Source organism: Ursus americanus, chromosome 10, assembly GCF_024610735.1.
Source record: "Ursus americanus isolate L20-20 chromosome 10, mUrsAme1.1.p, whole genome shotgun sequence".
Lineage (NCBI taxonomy): Eukaryota > Metazoa > Chordata > Mammalia > Carnivora > Ursidae > Ursus > Ursus americanus.
The window spans coordinates 30,794,815-30,814,198 of record NC_142136.1 but is presented as its reverse complement, the minus strand read 5'-3'; the positions used below and the strand labels follow the sequence as shown (position 1 = coordinate 30,814,198).

General features: G+C 40.7%; 2 protein-coding genes across 4 annotated transcripts in view; one reads left to right on the top strand and one right to left on the bottom strand.

Annotated features, from left to right (window-relative positions):
* Positions 1–12,859, bottom strand: part of TBC1D4 (TBC1 domain family member 4) — a 181,978-nt gene extending 169,119 nt beyond the window's left edge. For 2 of the 3 annotated variants that reach the window (XM_045811042.2, XM_087865086.1), the window contains exon 1: positions 11,699–12,859. In XM_045811042.2, coding sequence (XP_045666998.2) covers positions 11,699–12,196 — 498 coding nt within the window. In that variant the 5' untranslated portion in view covers positions 12,197–12,859. The remainder of the gene's footprint in view (positions 1–11,698) is intronic. The other variant, XM_087865087.1, reaches the window with a different exon arrangement.
* Positions 11,635–19,384, top strand: part of UCHL3 (ubiquitin C-terminal hydrolase L3) — a 99,026-nt gene continuing 91,276 nt past the window's right edge. The window contains exon 1 of the mRNA XM_045811047.2: positions 11,635–11,773. The gene's annotated coding sequence lies outside the window, so the exon portion shown is untranslated. The remainder of the gene's footprint in view (positions 11,774–19,384) is intronic.

Genomic DNA, 19,384 nt, shown 5'->3' with positions numbered 1-19,384 from the left:
GAGAGACCAAGCCAACTGTAAGGGGAAATTGACCTATCATTCGGAGTGCAAAGTGAACCTGATCTGGTTTGTGTTTTATAAGCACCACTCCTGGGGCTCCATGGAAGAAGGGTCTGACAGGATGGCAAGAGCAGAGCAGGGAGAACAGCTGAGAGAACAGTCCCAACAAGAGATCACAGTGGTTACACCTGCGTGGTGGCAGGCCTGGTGGAGAGATGTGACATATTAAAACTAAGTTTTGGAAGCTGAATCAACAGGACGTCCCTCCGGAGCTGAAACCGGGGACTGAAAAGTAGGACTCTAATATAATTCCTTGGTTTACCAGCATCAGCAACTACATATTTAAGTGCAGATATCAAGTAAGCATTTAGAAACTGAAAAGAGCTGGGGTTTGAGAAAAGAGCTGGGCTACCTCGATAAATGTGGGGGCCATCAATAAAAATTTACAAAGTGGGTTTTAGAAAATGCATGGGGTTTGGAATCCCAGATCTGCTCCTTGCTAGCTTGTATCCTTAAGAAAATTACAGACTTCGGGGCACCTGGGTGGCTTAGTCATTAAGCGTCTGCCTTTGGCTCAGGGCGTGATCCAGGGCCCTGGGAATGAGCCCCACATCGGGCTCCCTGCTCTGCTGGGAGCCTGCTTCTTCTTCTCCCACTCCCCCTGCTTGTGTTCCCTCTCTCACTGGCTGTCTCTTTCTCTGTCAAATAAGTAAATAAAATCTTAAAAAAAAAAAAAAAAGAAAGAAAGTAAATTACAGACTTCATTTTCTCACCTATAAAATGGGGATAAAGAAACTATTTTAAAAGTATTATCTAGAGCAGAAGTCAGCAAAATTTGTAAAGGGCCAAATAAGAAAGATTTTAAGCTTGGTGACCATGGAGTGTCTGTCCAAAATACTCAAGACTGCCACCGTAGCACAAAAGTAGCCATAGACAACATGTAAACAGATGAGTGGAGTTGTATTAAAATAAAACTGTATTTCAAATATAAAGGCCATAGTCTGACGACCCCTGGCCTAGAGCAGTAGTTGTCCAAGGTAATCCTGGACCAGCAGTATCAGCATCACCTGGGAACTTGTCACAAACACAAATTCTGGACCTCACCCAAGACTTACTGAACCAGAAACTCTGGGGGTGAAGTCCAGCAATCGGTTATTATCACAAAACTTCCAGGTGATGCATGCTAAAGTTTGAGACCCCATGGTCAAGAAAACAAATAAATACATACTGGTTAGAGCTATTATTATTAATAATAATATTAATAATAATAATATTAACCTGACTCCTAGAAGTTAAGAGTATAATTTCCAAAGACAGAACAAAATGCTGGATAATTGTGGCAGATCAAGCAAAAGAGAGACAACGAACTGTTAGAATATAAGGTGGCCTTAGGTAAGACTACTTGAGAAATTAAAGATTGTTTTTTATACTCTTTATTCTAAAGAGCTCCTATATTTTCTCATATATTAATTAAGACAGATTTTATTTAGTCTTGTTCACAATCCACTTATCTAAACAAATAATACAACTTCAAATATATATCTCCAATCTAACTTCTAAGAAAATTGGTTTAATGCCAATTAACTAACTCCCAGATCCCTAATGACATATTATTCTCTGTTGCTATTACTAGTCTCTATTGCTATAACTAACGCTCTGTACTTACATGATCACAGAATAAGCAAATTTGACAAATACCATTTATTATTTTAACAGAATAATCTGACCTCCAGAAAAGATTTAGAATCAATGGGGAAGTTAAAATATAAAGGGCTGTGCCAAGAAATAGAATATAATATCATCCATTTTCATATTGCTTTTAAATTGGTATGAGAAACCAGAGATCTGCCTATTGAACATGCCTCAAAGTAGATAAAAGAATTACAGATGAGCAGTGCCTGGCTGGCTCAGTGGGTAGAGCATGTGACTCTTGATCTTGGGGTTGTGAGTTTGAGCCCCATGTTGGGTGTAGATTACTTAAAAAAATAAATAAACTTTAAAAAAGCTAAACAAAAAAGAATTATGGATGAACATAGAGGAGTCATGCCCACTATTACCGCTAGGCTATGTTCATGTCGACAGGCCTTTGCAAAATGCCATCTGAAAACTAAACTAGAATCAGTACATAATGGTTAATAGCCTTGGAAGAAGCCAACAGGAAAGCGCAACGACCAGACACCAGATCACCTCTCAGAAGAGGGGAAGACTAGCTTCCACAACCGGAAAACAAATCAATCAAGCAGAGAGTGCACAATATTTAAAGAGCTAGACAACAGGCACTGGCTGGTCTTCAGAGTAAGCAGAAGGATCAGGAAGGTCCAGCACAGAGCGAAGAGGTATCCCAACAGGCACAGAGCATGCTCCTGGAGGAAGCATATTTAGAAGAAATATTTAGAAAACCAAGCAGGAAGGCCATCAGCTTAATGTTAGGTAAACTCAGGAAAATTTCTTGGGCTGCCCGGCTAATGAGAATGAAGTGCCTGAGGGCAAGAGGTTAATTGAAAAAGCTGGGAGCCATCTAGGCCCTGAAAACAAATTTGCTTATTGGTTTGTAAGAGACCTGGGTCATAAATGTACTTGTCCAAAGTATATAACCTGGTACTGAAAATGTTTATGAAGATACAACAGTGAGCTGCAAAAGAATGCCTGATTTTCTCAACCAAAAGTACAGCTTGACTTAGAAACTAAAATTGATAATAAACTCCTCAAAGTTATATACTATTAATAGTACAAAGTCCCATGGTTCTAACTTTGAGAACTTTAGAAATTCATGTAAAAATTCACATCAGCTTCAAAGTGCAAACTATTGAACTAGTTAAGGGCAGCCACAAAGTAAAAGAACTGGAGCAGCAAATTTAGGCTTCTATATTTAGCCGGGAAAATCCCATTACTTGGAGATCCTCTTTCCAACCCAACCACTTACAAGAAATAAAACTCGGGAGAGATCAGTAACTTAAAAAATAGTAACTCCCATATCCTTTTGGTGGGGCTGCAAAAATCTGTGTTAAGATGATCTGAAATTAAACCAACCAAAATTTTAATCCTGCATTTTTTCCCTTTCTATCATGTGATTATAGATTATCAGGGATACATTAAATAACATCTAAAAGTTAAACCCAGAATTTTCCAAACTTATGAGTGGCTCAGGATCCTTTCAAGGGTAACTTAAGAGGCTGACATCATTATTTCACTGTTAGTTTATTTAAATATGTTCACCAAAATCTAGATAAAAACTTCGTATCCTTACAGCTCTAGTTTTTAAGCAAGTCTAAAGCCACAATCAATTTACAAAATACCCACAAACACAAGTATAAAACCAGTACCATTTATACTAACAACTTAAATTCAATGTGATAAAAGATGTTATTTTCCAAAACAACAGGACTATGGCACAGCACAGGGTCAGCATGCCAGTGTTACTATGGACCTTGTGGGGGTTTTTTTTTTCCTAATCCACTTTTCTCTACTTGAACTCCTGCAAAATCATACATTAGCCCATCAAGTCATTGATTGGGCTTTGTTTGACTTTAAGTTTTACATATCTTGGGGCTCCTGGATGGCTTCAGTCGGTTAAGTGTTTGCCCTTGGTTCAGGTCATGATCCCGGCGTCTTGGGATCAATCCCACATCAGGCTCCCTGCTTACTGGGGAGCTTGCATCTCCCTCTGCCTGCTGCTCCCCCGTTTACGCTTGCACGCAAACGCGCGTGCTCTCTCTCTGACAAATAAATAGAACCTTTAATAAAAAAATTAAAAAAATAAAAAATAAAAAGAAAGCATCTGCCTTTGGCTCAGGTCATGATCTCAGGGTCCTGGGATGGAGCCCTGTGTCTAGCTCCCTGCTCAGCGGGGAGTCTGCTTCTCCCTGTGCCCCCCCACCACTGGTTCTCTCTCTCCCCCCCCCCAAATAAACAAATAAAATCTTTTTTAAAAATTAACATATTCTTGGGGCGCCTGGGTGGCACAGCGGTTAAGCGTCTGCCTTCAGCTCAGGGCGTGATCCTGGCATTATGGGATCGAGCCCCACATCAGGCTCCTCCACTATGAGCCTGCTTCTTCCTCTCCCACTCCCCCTGCTTGTGTTCCCTCTCTCACTGGCTGTCTCTATCTCTGTTGAATAAATAAATAAAATCTTTAAAAAAAAAATTAACATATTCTTTTCTCTTTAACTTAGGGTAATTATGGTAGCACAACTTGGTTCCAGTGTTTCTTGCTTGATCATATAGGTTTTATAATGATGATAAGTGCTTTATTTTTATATCTTATAATTTTATTTTTTATACTATATAATTGTATACTTTTATATTATAATAAATACAGTTTAATAGTTTATACTTAATACTTTCTTACACTTTATACTATTTATATACTTTATGATTCAGTAAAATATATTCAAATGCATAGTTGTACCTGCTCTTAAATACACATCCTAAAGACTTTGTATTCTATTCTAAACTTATTCTAAATTTTTATTCTAAACTGTACTCACAGAGGTTACAAAAAGACTGTCATAGTTTACTTCCCCGCCTTCCTAAGGACACTATATAAAAGATACACCAGAGTTCAATTTCTCCAGCCTAACAAATCATGTAGACCTTTTACTTCTCATTAAAACAAAACAAAAATATTGGCATAACTATATCCAAGCATGCACTGAGCTAAATATTATTTTACAAATTTAATAAACATATTTAACTATGGATATTTTTAATATAAAAGTGGGGAAAAGTAGACAAAGAATGCATGATCTCACTTACATATGGAATCTAAAAAGTCAAAACTCTTAAATGCAGAGAGTAGAATAATGGTTTCCAGGGGCTGGGGGATGGCAGAAATGGAAAGACGTTGGTCAAAGAGTACCAACCATCAGTTATGCGGGATGAATAAGTTCTAGAGATCTAATGTACAGACAGCACGGTGACTACCATTAATAAAATACTACATTGTATATGTGAAATTTGCTAAGAGTAGATTTTAACTTTTCTCACCACACACACACACACACACACACACACACACACACACAAATGATAGCCATGTGAGGTGATGGATATACTAATCAGCTTGATTGTGGTAATCATTTCATTTGATATATATATTGAAACATCACATTGTCCCTTTAAATACATAAAAAATTTTATTTTTTAAATAGACTTCAATAAAGCTGGAAAACAAAATAACACTATTACATTTTTTAAAAGAGTGGGAAAAGTGATAGTATAAAAATTTGTAACACTAACAAGTAAAAGCTCATTTTTCAACAACTACATTTAACAGAAGATAAAAAAACAGGCTTTAGAATCTGTCGGCCTGGACTGGAAACTGTTTCTACTATTACAAACCTTGTGTGTGCTAGGAATAACAGTGTAACCTTTCTATACCTCAGTTTTCTCCTCCGTAAAACAGGAGGAATACTGGTACATACTTGGCATAGTTACTATAAAAATAAAATGTGATAACCTAGGAAAAGCACTAAGGGCAGTACCATCACCCAGCAAGAGCTCAATAAATAGTAGCTTTTAAGGAAATCCATGGAAAAGCGACTCAGACATACTATGGTGTATAGTATCACATTATAATCTTAAAGTAACAAGCCAATGACATCCTTAGTTGATGCTTCTGGATGAGTTATTAATATGTCACATTGACCATATTTCCAGCAAATTCTTTTTCCTGCTCAGTAATTCTGAATATGCTACTAAATTAAATTATAACTATCTGTCCCTCATTTTATAAGGGGCTACATCTAAGTAACTGGCATCTTGACTTGGTTCAGACATGCCAGCATAGCCCAAATGAAATGGGTGATCCAGATGATTTTAACAAAACAAAAACCCTGGGACTGAGGGGAAAAAATTAGTAAACATTGTTTGCAATAATTATTCAGAGTGGCCATCATCTTATTCACCAAACTGTCAGCTCTCTATTTCTTTTTGCCTGATTTTTTTTTTTTTAAGATTTATTTATTTTAGAGGATAGAGAGTGTAAGTGGGGCAGAGGGACAGAAAGAGAGAGAGAGAATCCCAAGCAGACCCTGAGCTGAGCACAGAGCTCAATGTGGGGCTCAATCCCAGGACCCTGAGATCATGACCTGAGCTGAAATCAAGAGTCAGACACCCGGCGGACCTGGGTGGCTCAGTCATTAAGTGTCTGCCTTCGGCTCAGGTCATGATCCCAGAGTCCTGGGATCAAGCCCCGCATTGGGCTCCCTGCTCAGCGGGAAGCCTGCTTCTCCTCTCCCACTCCCCCTGCTTGTGTTCCCTCTCTCTCTCTGTCAAATAAATAAATAAAATCTTTAAAAAAAAAGAGAAAGAGAATCAGACACCCAACTGACTAAACCACCCAGGCATCCCCTGCTTGACTTTAACAGCCAGTATATTAAACATGATGAATGCTATAATTTCCCTGGGTGTAAATAAATAAATCTTTAGTTTTTGCAAAATTTTATCATAATTTAATATTGGGACCTACTCTTAAAAAACTATTTATTCCATCTGCAAAACTTAAAAACTTTGGCTTGAAAGGTAAAGTTTTCATTCAACATATGGGTAGTCTTAGGATGCCTGGCAGAATAACATCTATTTAGGGAAGATATGCAAAGCTATTAAGCTAGAAATTGAAGAGTTTCTTAAAAATCTTCTGTAGTCAGATATTATTCCTCCTCACATTCACCTTGAACTTCCAAGTCTGAGAACTGCAAAAATAACTGAGGGAACAGAAGTGGTCATATAACCCAACAAATGAATAAAATCATTGAGGGCAGTGGATCATCTCGATCTGTGGTCCCTAGACTGTAGACTGAGCATCATCATTGGGGGGGTTTGTTAGCATCCGAAATGGGGAGGGGGGAGTTAGTCATGTGTTTTAACAAGCCTTGCAGGTAATTCTGATGCATACTCAAATTTGAGAACCAGGGCTCCGGCTTATGATAAACAAGCCCACATACTGAACAGTCTCAATCTTCATTATAACTAACACTGCCTCACAACTGAGAGGCTCTGGGCACACGTTTTTTTACCTTTCCCCCAGATATCAAGGTCAAGATTTTACCATGGAGTGGAGCCAGGGCAAATCAACCTCCAGTTCAAATCAGGACAGGCGGGTGGGGGAAATGACAAAAAAGCAAATACAGCAAACATGAAGGGAGAGAGACCTACCTGTCTAGAATGGCACAGACTATTCAGAAAGCAGAGAGAAAAAAAGTGAAAACTTCCAGATTTCTATTTCTTTGGTTTCCTGATTAGTATATTCCCATCAACTATGAGTAAGAACTTCTGAGAAATGACCCCTTTTGAAAACTATCAACAGAAGTAAATTGAAAATTGGTTACCTGAATAAAGCTCAGAAAATACTAAATAGTTTAAGAACAAAAAAATTACAGGTTTAGAGAACTTAGAGCTCAAATAAACTGGCATCAAGTTCATTTTTAAGACTTTTAAGAACACAATTTATAAAATCTCTTTGAAATAACATTCTTGCAAGTTTCAAGAAATATATACATAAACAAAATCAACAAAAATTATAGTAATCATGTTTTTGTTTTTTAAATGATTGCTCATCTATATCTTGAAATATAATTTTCATGCAGTCTCATGCAAATGATAATTAACACCTTCAATCTCTAACAATATTTATAAACACTAACAACTCTTGCTCTTTTTCATATAGTAAATTGACATAACTTGGAATAATTTCTGCTTTTTAATTGGGAAATTGAGATAATGCTACATAGTCTCTTTCTGGAAGTATATAAAGATAAAAATTTGAAGAATATTAGTGACCTACCCTAGATCTTAGATAGAGAATCAAATATTCTTGGTTCCTCAACCAGTTTTAAGTCTATAACTCAATTTATGCCAGTGGATTTTAAAAATTATGTACAGTTAAGTACTTTTACTAATTCGAATATCCAAGTTTGGCTGAAATGTACTAAGGCTGACATTCCTCCTGGGCAGGACCACACAGGCTTGAATAAATGGGAACCAAACTGCACAGGCATATATTTGATTTGGAACGGGTTCCTTCGCTCCTGACCCCCACCTCTCTTTGCACCTGGGAGAAATACCTCTTCATTAGGCCATTCTGGCTGAGTGCTCCGTTAGACCCACATCCTTAAGTTGACTCTGACCCACCGGGAGAGAGGGGGAGCCAGAGGGCACATCACCATGGCAACTCCCCACAACAGACACAAGCTACTAGCACAGCACTCCCATCTCAGAGGTCACATGTAGATCCGGGCCCCAAAAGATATGAGCAGATACTCTGCAAAACCTTATCATTTCTTATATGGAAATTACAATCCCCCATCTCGGTGGCTAGGCACGAACACGAACTTTGCCATTTAGCTGCGGTCACCGTATATCCTGGTTTGCCCTACACGGTCCAGGTTTATACTTGTTATGTTTGTGTAATTATTAATGGTGCCCCTGTTCTCAATAAAAGTTGTCCTAGATTAGAAGCACCTGGGTGGCTCAGTCAGCTAAGCCTCCAGCTCTTGATTTTGGCTCAGGTTGTGATCTCAAGGTCCTGAAATCAAGCCCAGGTTGAGCTCCACACTCGTGGGGAGGCTGCTTAATTTTTCTCTCTCTCCCTCCCCCCTCTCCTTGCTCACATGTGCTCTTTCTCTCTCTCAAATAAATAAATAAATCTTTAAAAAAAAAATCACCCTACATTAAACAATGATTCATATGGCCATCCTACAGAAAGGCCTATTTCAGAAAAGGGACAGGCATGAGAGACAAACCAGAGGCAAATTTATTCATGGATGTCTGCAGGCCCACTCCTCTAGGCTACCTTCCATACTTTGTTCAGTGACCGGAGACTCTTTTAACAATGATCTTAAAGTCCAACTAAATAATTCTCCCCTTCAAATTTAGAACTCAGGGGCAAACAGTAGTTCTTTTTCCTTCTGATTTCAAAGGTGCCTAGAACCATCCAGAGCCTACTCTACATGAAGCATACCCCTAGATGGTAACAATGTGAGGAATCCATCCTTGAACCAGTTCAACTGTAGAATCATCACTTCTGAGAATATTACTTATAAAGTCCTCCCCCAAAATGGCCCTAAGCCTACTATGAGAGCCGTATCAAGTGAATCCAGATGCCCAAACGGAAAAGTGGCAAAAAGCTCACAGTGTCTGATGATTGCACTTGTCCATTCAACAAATATTTATGAAAAACAAAGTGGCAGCCCTTAAGTCTCTGAAGCCAAAAACTCAGATGTGTTTTGTTAGGTCCAGATAGGAATCTTCAATGTTTAAAATATTTGCTAATACTTTAAAATATGAAGTCATACATAAAAATCCAGACTTCCACTCTTAGGAAATCAAATCTCTGGCAACACCAGGCTTGTATCTTGTTAATGCAATTTGCAACTGGTGCTGAGTAACTCCCTGAGAAATGAGCATCACTCCACGGTCCTCAGTCCTCACTCAACCTCCACCTCACTCAACCAAATCCCAGGCATTGGAGTTTGCAACCCTGATATCTGTCTGGAGATAATCCTTCATGGAACAACATCTGGCCTTTCAAATTAAGTATCCTCTAGCAGGGATACTCTGGATTCAGAGTAAACTGGAATCCATATCTTTAGATCAAAGATTCAACCGGGAAATGGCAATAAACAGGAAAAGTTAGGTTTTTTTCTCTATCAAAAGGACATATGGTTGCCACTGTTCCTACAGGATCCAAAGGGAGAAATGAGCCTAAGCATGTTATTATTTGTAAAATAATATCACATTCAGACTCAAACACCTAAATACATAATTAAGGTTAAAAGGGGGGGCATGATTTTAAATATTCCCTAACAATGAATCTGGGAGGGACTCAACATCCACTGTTAAGAATTCTAAGTGCCATGACCCATAAACGAACTTTGACCAACAGTGAAATTAGCAATGATGTGTCATATAACAGATCAGAAGAAAATAACTTTAATATAAACTACCCAAAATCATGAAACATTCCTTCCAATCCTGGGAAAATGCAATTTCTTCCTCCTTACTGACAGAACCAAAAAATCTGAATAAAATTAGTGATAACTTTCAGATATAAAGAACAGGCTACACTCCCATTCCAATAGAAGTGAAAGCTAAAAATAAGCTTTGAACAAATAAGCACAAAGTGACGTTCATTTTAATCATGGTTGGACAATTTGTAAAAAGGTATTTCAACATGCATCTAAAAGCGGTCATATAAGTTAAAATTGCTCACTTCATACTGGGAGTTCTGAATGTTAAGGTATTAAACTAGCTTACAAAATAACTTATGAAATCTAAGACAATGAGTTTTTATTTTCTTCTATTCAGCTACAGGCCTTTTGTGAAAAACTCTTTCAATGACAGATACTAAATAAATGAATTAAGAAAAAAAGCCTGATTTGTAGGATGTTTTTCTCCTTTTTATTAATTTCCCAGCTACCAAAGGAACTGCCTGCCACATGTTGCAACTGAGACTTTATTTATATTTAGACATTATTTTTCTAAAGAATCTGAAGTACTTTGCAAACATTAAAGAGCTATTTTTAGAATAGCATTTTGAGGGCTTATCACAGTAAAAACTCTTTGTACTTTTATTTCAAAACCAGTTTTCAAAGACACAACCACTGGGACGCCTGGGTGGCTCAGTCGTTAAGCATCTGCTTTCAGCTCAGGGCCTGATCCCAGGGTCCTGGAATCGAGCCCCGAATTGGGCTCCCTGCTCTGCTGGCGCCTGCTTCTTCCTCTCCCACTCTCCCTGCTTGTGTTCCCTCTCTGTCGCTGGCTGTCTCTCTGTCAAATGAATAAATAAAATCTTAAAAAAAAAAAAAAAAAACAAAGACACAATCACTGTCATAGAGTTTTGTTTAGATTCCTCTAGCCATTAGATAAACTGGCGTGCCTGTTTTTAAGGAAGTAAAAATTCACTGTTTGGTAACAGACACCTCAGTTTAGTAGACTTTGGAGAAATATTAGAAAATAGAGTTTGGCCTCTTTTACGACACTGCTTTTTAAATCACCCAAGCTGGTATCTGTCTCCAATTAGTGCGTAAAACAACTGCAAAAAAAAAAAAAAAAAAGGACAACAAGCAAAAAAAAAGTTTTCTTTCCACTTAACATCTAAACGCAGATTCGTACTTGCTGACATGGTTGTCCACTAACTTTCACTAAACTCCGCTCCCAAATAGCCTCACAGCCCGCAGATCTGCACGTGCTGCTGTAACTAGGACTCGACGTTCCACGTGGGTTAAGGTGCAGGACTCAACCAAGACCGAGAGTGAATGCAGGGCCCTGAGGATCCCAAACCTCTCTAGCGTCTCCTCTCACACACACGCACAGACGCAAACACGAGGCCAAGGCCAGGCTTCCCTCCTTCAGGCACACCCCAAACACCGCAGTCCTCCCGAGACGCGCGCTGCTCGCCGCGTCCTCCTGGGGCGCACCCGCTCCTCCACCACCCGGGGACCACTCTCGGCCAGCCTCCCTCTCCCCAGCTCCCGCGGGTGGTCGGCTCCCGCCACCCCGCCCACCCCCGAACGCTAGCTCCCAGACTCCCCGTCCTTGGGACGGGAGGAGTGGACGCTCGAGCGCGCCACGTGGAGGGCGCGCGCCAGCAGCCGGACCAGAGTCAGTCAGCCCTTCCTGAGGGGTCCCAGTGCCTCCAGCCCGGCTATTCCTCCCCAGTGCGCCGGACCCTCCCGCGCGCCTCCAGCCGCCGTCTTGCCTGATTGGGGTCTGTGGCGCGGAAAACGTGGCAGGCCATCTGCGACTCGGGGTCGTCCGGCTGCGCCTTGATCAGGTAGGCAAAGTAGGTGAGATCGTGGCTGTTGTGAATGAAGCGCGAGATGTGCTGTGCCTTGTGCTCGAAGATGAACACGGCCGGGTTGGGCTGCGCCGCCGCGGGGCCGACGCCCCCCGAGGCTCCGACGCCGGGTGCGGGGACACAGCGTAGGAAGGGCGCGCTGAGCACCAGGAGCACCTCGCGGGCGGCTGGCGCCCCGCAGCCGCCCGCCTCGGGCTTCTGGCTGCGCCGACGGATCTCAGCCATGAGCCAGGGCAGCATAGGCAGCGTGGTCCTGCGGTCCAGGCACGACCCCCCCACGTACCACAGCCGAAACCGTTTGTCGCCCGGCTTCCCGGGGCCCGGCTGCGCAGGGGCGCCCGGCTCGGGCTCCAGAGGGTGCGGGAACGGCTCATCCTGAATGCAGCTGGGGGGCTCCATAACTTGCGCCTCACGAAAGCGCCGAGGCGGTCGGGTAGGCGCGCCGCGCCCCCAACTCCGGCGCTGAAGGCGCCGCCGAAACTGTGCCAACTGCCGCACCCGGCCCCCGCGCCCTCTTTGGCACGGCAAGACCACGAACTCTGCGCTTCAGCGGCCCTGCCCCATGCGGCACTTCCCCCGGCGCAGCTCGGAGGCTCGGGCGGCGGGCACCCTGGGGGCGCCCCGCAGCGGGACTGGAAGGAGAGGGCGGGTTAAATCGTCATCCTCCTTCCTCTAGCTAGCGCCTGGGGGCCGCACTTCCCCCTTCCTCCGCCGCGGGTCCCGCGCCGCTGCCGGTCGCTCCCTGCTCCAGCGCTGCAGAGCCGCTGCGGCCGCCGCGCTCGCCCGGGGCAGGCAGACCGACGCTGGGCGGGGAATGGGCTGTGGGCGGGCGGGCGGGGTGACTTGGGGCGGAGCTGACTCCTACCAGGGTGACCGCCTGTCACCTGGAAGGTCGGGGCCCCCGGGCTTCGGCGCTATCAGTCCTCGGGAAGGGCCTGCGAGAACTGTTCCACTGGAAAACAACAAAACCAAAACGTGGCCACGCTGGGCCGCTCCCCCTGCCGTCGCCGCGGCCCAGCTCGCTGCTCCTCCTCCCAACTGTTCCCGTCCCTCCCTCGCTCCTTCCTTCCTTCCAAGGCTTGCTACTTTAATCGGGCCGCTACCCCGCCTCCCGTCCGGCGGGCGGAGAGCGTCGCCTGTAAAAGCTTTTCTGTGAAGTCGCCTCTCCCCCTCTTCCTCCCGCCCCGGTCCCAGCCCGCCCCTCCAATCCGCCCCAGGGGCAGCAGTCCTGCAGCTGGCGCGGGCACTGCCTGGATCTACACCGCCTCTCCCGGGTCGCAGAAGTCTCTGTCCCCTTGCGCGTCTCTGCTGCCCTCTGGAGAGGGGGCCGCAGTCAATCGGGCCTTGGGATTTCTTTTTTATGAACAGTATTTGCATGGTTTCAGTTCTTTCTGAAGCCTGCATAATAATTTCTGAATCTTATTTACAAATAATACCCAAAAAGAATCCTATTTTATCCATTATAGTGATTTCTCACTCTTTTATACGTAGTAATATATATATTTCCAAGGAACTCAGAAGACATTTTAGGGATAATTTGATCATTCTAACTTTAAAGCAGAAAAAGCATTCTTTTGTTCATTTTAGCAAATTACATTCTCATTCTTTTTGCTCTTCATTATAATGAAGAATTCGATAATTAAACAAAATAAATGAGAAAGACACTGCAAGTTCTCAATTTTCCCCAACGTACTTACAGGAAGAATGAAAACCCAAAATCCAAAGGTTTCTTGCTGTTTTTAGTTTAATGGTATGCTCACTTTCTGTTAAGTCCTGGAATTATTTTTTATCCTATTTATGTAAGATGACTCTGATCAGTTGCCATTATTCCTATGCTGAATTTCTGGGTGCACCCTGATGGTTCTCTTGTAAAAAAGCATCTAAGCTCCAAGACGGAGACCTTATTAATCGTTTAGGTTTAGTCACTTGGTTTAACTACTCCACCTCATCTTTGTGCAAAATAGACCCATATGTTCAAGAAGCAGTGAAAAGTTCTTGGAAAGAGATTGAAACCTTCTAGAACCTTACCAGTAACTCTCTTCTACAAATTCCATTATCCTAGGCCACATATGTGGGATCCAAAAAGGGGGGGACAAAAGAACAAAGATCTGGGGAGAGCATGGAAATCTTGTGGGTTCTACCAAGTCAACCAGGTTGGGAGCTAAGACTGAATTTGGAGCCCAGCAGACCATTTCCTACTGATAAAGTGAAGTAATAAATTTTCCCTCATCACTGACAGAAAAACAGAATTGGCTTTTATCAGGTGACATCCTTTTTTTTTTTTTTTTAATTTATTCGACAGAGATAGAGACAGCCAGTGAGAGAGGGAACACAAGCAGGGGGAGTGGGAGAGGAAGAATCAGGCTCATAGCGGAAGAGCCTGATGTGGGGCTCAATCCCATAACGCTGGGATCACGCCCTGAGCTGAAGGCAGACGCTTAACCGCTGTGCCACCCAGGTGCCCCTATCAGGTGACATCCTAACTGTGATTGCCTCCTGCTCTAAAAGCCTTTAGCTTTTTCTTAGTAACTTTTTTGCGATGTTTGCCTTACTGTGCATTGAGTATTATTACTATCTACCAATATCTGATCCTCTCTGCATCCTGACACATGGGAAGATAGTTCTTCTCTGCCCCCTTCAATTTAGGCATGGGTCATAAGACTTGTTTTGGCAGTGAAGTGACTTGGGTCACATCTTAAGTAGAAACATTTGATTGCCAGTAGTCACCCCTCCAACCCACTGTTCCCCTCCAGTGGTCATCATGGAAATGTGTCCATATGGAAGTTGCTTGCAATCAAAGCCCAGAATGCTGAGCCAATACAAGGAGGACAGCTGTCCTGGAGAATCTCCTGGGCCCACAGCACACTGCTTATGTGTGAAAAAATTAACTTTTTGATTCTGTTAAACCATTGAGATTATGGAGTTGTTTGCTACCCTGTTGTAAATCTTATCCTGTCCTATAAAATTATTATACTATAGTATATTTATATAACTTGTTTTATTATCATTTATATTTTTGGGTTTTTTACATGCATGAACTAGATGGTAAGTTATTTTTACCACCACTGTAGCACCTGTAGGACCTTACAGAATTGCATGCACTTGAGAAGTACTCCATTATATATTTGATCACTGAATTTCTAAAAAGATAAGAGGACAAGACACAATTTTAAAATGTTTGGTAGGAATTGCACAGAATATGCAAGTCTATGATGTTTACTAAATGGTGAAGCAATAAATCAACCTCTGACCCCCAGCCCTTCCATTCTCAACCCTACCCCACCCCACCCCAAAATGGGCTAAAGAATATGTTCAGAAAAACATTTCCAATAATTTGCAAGAAATATCTCCTGAATAGTCTTATAGGCACCACCACCTGTGATACCCAAAAGTGAACTCTTCTATTAAGCAAAAAAGTAATGCTCTTCTAATATCGCAATCTAAATTAATGGTGTCCCCATTAATTAGAAGTGATAAGATCTGGTCAAATCCTAGTTAAAAAATTTATAGCACAGGACAAATGTAAGGGTCTGAGCTAGTGTGGTGGTGTAAGACCGGAAAGGTTTGTTGCAATCTCTTAGCTCGTTTCCTTGCTGCTAAGCCCGTGTGCCCTCTGTCTCTCTGACTGTCTCTCTCTTCCATTCTGTAGCCCCATCCAACATCTACTTTTCTTCTCTGCTTAAAAATCTCTAAATGAAGATACATTTTTTGAAGCTCAAAACACAAATCTTTCTAGTCACATCTGTGGCTCCTGTCTCTCCTACTCCCACATCCAGACAGCCTCTCCATCCACAACCACATATGTGCTCACTCTCTGGGACTTCGTAGGCACCTTCCTCTCCCAATTGCTCTTCTTCCCATCGCCTCCCAACTCTGGAATTCCCCCTCCCCCACCCATTCCTTCACTATTTGAATACCCATTCATTGTTCAAGACCCAACTCAAATTCATTCTTCTGTGAAGCTGTTTCTCATCTCCCCAGTCAGAGTTAGTGGCCCTCTCTTCTTTGCTCTTTTTTTATGCATTCCACTATTATAGCTCTTAACGCATTCTTTGTAATTATCCGGTGATTTATCTGTGTTCCCCCCTCAACTACAAAGAGGGCATTTTGAGAGAGGGATTATTACTTTTTTAATTATTCCATATTTTCCTCCAGCAAAGTAGCTAACATGTAATAGGTTCTTAATAAATGTTGAATGAATGAATTGAATTGAATAAATAGCAAATTAGAATTGAAGAAACCAAAGATTAGAGAGTTTTAATATCACAGAAGTGATATACCAAATGATATAATTAGCTTATTTCATAAACATACTAAATATATCTACCAGCTAACTATAAAGTACTAGAAAATAATAGGATGCCTCCCAACAATTTAACGGAGCTCTGAGTGGAGGGGGCAGATAAAGCACAAGTGTTTGTGACTGAATAAAATTTTGAGATAATAACAGGGTTTTTCCTCCTTTGTTCCTTTGTTCCCTGTGACCTTCCCTCAGCCGGAACAGCCAGGGCACTGCATCTTCTCGGCTCCAGGGGAAGGATGACACAGCAAAATACAGATAACAAAAGAGTCCATTCTTAGCCTTGAGGTCTCAAAAGCTAAGGACCTGGCAATGGCAAAGGCTTAGGGTATGTGCTCAGGATCAGTTTCTCCTGCTTTAGATACTGAAAAAAGTTTCCCCAAACTTGGGTGATGGAGATGAAGAAGGAATAAATAAGAGGTAACTACTAGGGAACCAAAATACAATGTATGATTTTCAAACCAGTAGAATATTTATCCATCCAGTGGAAAGGAAAGAGAATAAGAAGGAGAGGGGGACACAATTAAAGTATGATAAATAGAAAACTTAAAATAGTATGGCTAAGTAACTCCAAATAGTAACTATAATAAATGTAAATTAGTCTAACCCACCAGAAGATAACAACATAAAGATCCAGGAATCTTTTGTTTACAGAATCACTTTAAAAACATAACAATACAGAAACTGTGCAATAAATAAATAGAAGAAAATATATCAGGCACAGACGAATGAAAAGAAAGCCAGAGTAGTGGTTTCAGTATCCAATTAAATAGAAATCGAGGCTAATGAAGGGGGTCACAAAGAAAGATTTGCGAGTGAAAGCACTAAGAAGATATTATTTTTAAACACATATGCACTAAGGAAATTGCTTCCAAATATATAAAACAACTAAGGGAGTGACAGGAAAAATAAATACATCAGCATTTTTAGTTGGTGATTTTAATAAATCCTTCTCAAGATACACTGAAATTAAATAAACAAGTATAATCAAATCTATACATTTGCTGAATAGAAAATGCAAAATTTTTATAGAGTACCTCTGAAAGAAACAGAAATTGCCAATGCACTGTGTCACACAAGAAACCCATAAATTCCAAAGAATTGCTATCATATAGATCATGTTTTATGATTATTATTCAAGGTAAGTTAAAAATAAAAACATAGATTTAAAAATCATTATATCTGGAGAGTAAAAACATAATATTGAATAATCCTGATTAAAAAGAAAATTAATTATAAAAGAAAATTTTAATACATGGAATCATTTTTTTTTAAGATTTTATTTATTTGAGGAAGAGAGAGCATGCATGTGTACATACAAGTAGGGGGAGGGGCAGAGGAAGAAGCAGACTCCCACTGAGCAGGGAGCCAGAGGTGGGGCTCAATTCCAGGACCCTGAGATCATGACCTAAGCCAAAGGCAGACCCTTAACCTACTGAGCCACCCAGGCGCCCCTAATACATGGAATTAAATGATGAAAGTAATTTAATATCAAAACTTGTCAAATATAGGTAAATATATTGATTAAAATAAATAATAAAATCAAAAATTAAAAAGAATGGGGACCCCTGGGTGGCTCAGTCTGTTAAGCTTCTGCCTTCAGATCAGGTCATGATCCCAGGGTCCTAGGATTAAGTCCTGCATTGGGCTTCTTGCTCAGCCAGGAGCCTGCTTCTCCCTCTGCCTGCCGCTCCCCCCTGCTTGCACTCTCTCTTTCTCTCTCTGACAAATAAATAAATAAGATCTTTAAAAAAAAATGAATGAATGAAAGTAAATGAACTAAAAATTCAACTTAAAAAAATAGAAAAAATGTCATGGGGAAGCCCAAAGAAATAATAAGGGAGAAAGCAATAGAGATAAGTTTAGAAATTTGGAAAATAAAAAATGGGAAAACAATAGAAGGGAATAGCAAATAATAGTCTCCTCATGTCTATTGAGCATCTGTATTTCTCCTTGAAGGATTTGCTGTTCATATCTTTAGTCTTTTTTTTTTTTTTGTAACCAAGATCAAATTATAGAATTGTCCTGTATTAAGACAATTAGGGTATTAGGGATAGTAACATTTTGTCCAAAATATATTTCATATGTTTTTCCCATCATTTATCTTTTTTGAACATAACAAAAAGAGAGAATACAGATTTTTATTTCAAACATTCATTGACTATTCAAAGAAATTACACCTGCCTTTTGACATTGTTTAAGATGTCTTGACAGAAATTTAGGTAGTTATTCATTTACACCAGCCCACACCTCAAACATAGGCATTACTTACTAATGCCCTTGACAGATAAATGGATAGCAAGAATTCTAAAAGTGCCATTTTTTAAAAATTAGGAAATTGAAGCACAACATAAGTAGGTAATGAGAGTAATGTGACAGGAAGTGAATGGAATGAATAGCAACTGATTGCTAATCAAATGCACAGTGCTTTGCAAACAGAAGGTGATTAATAAATGTCTGGTAAATGAATGGATTTACGGCTCTCTCAAATGCCAAAGAACAGAATCAGTTAGTTTCAGAAGTTAAAAATTTCTACAGAGGAAACAGATTTTTCTTCTACCATAAGGCTGAGATAATTTTACAATACCTATTTTTGTCTGACTATATAATTCAGATGTGCCTCAAGTGATCTAAAAAACTCTGTTGTCATAAAACCTATTTGAGGGGTGAAAGGAAACAGGATTAAAATGAACATTTATTTAATGCGTGCTTTCAAGTCAAACAGCTTCTCAACGAAGCATATGAAATCAGCCACAAGTTGTGAAGTACTGTATATTTGAGTGAAGATATTAGTGTAGTGAGATTAGATATTTTCCCCCACTAAACACTCCTTTATCATTGAATGACATTTCACATTTATGCTCTTCAAAATTGTGTAGATTTACATTGGTATTATTGACTATTTTCTCTTGAACTTGGTGAAATTTTTTGCCATCAAAACATATTGATACTACAATAAAACCGTCCCCCTATAAGAAGACTCCTTGTTTACTTATTGTTTCTAATGGGCCGTAAGAAGTTTAAAAAGGAATCTATTTTAAGTCTGTCACAGATGAACTGGTTCATATTTTCCTTGATGATTTTAAAATGGAACTTTCAAGCTTCTAATATAATAGAGATTAAAATGAGCAAATATACAAGTGTTATTTTTTTCAAAGATTTTATTTATTCATTTGAGAGAGAGAGACAGAGCACAAGCAGGGGTAAAGGCAGAGGGAGAGAGAGAAGCAGACTCCCCAATGAGCTGGGAGCCTGATGGGGGACTCGATCCCAGGACCTGGAGATCA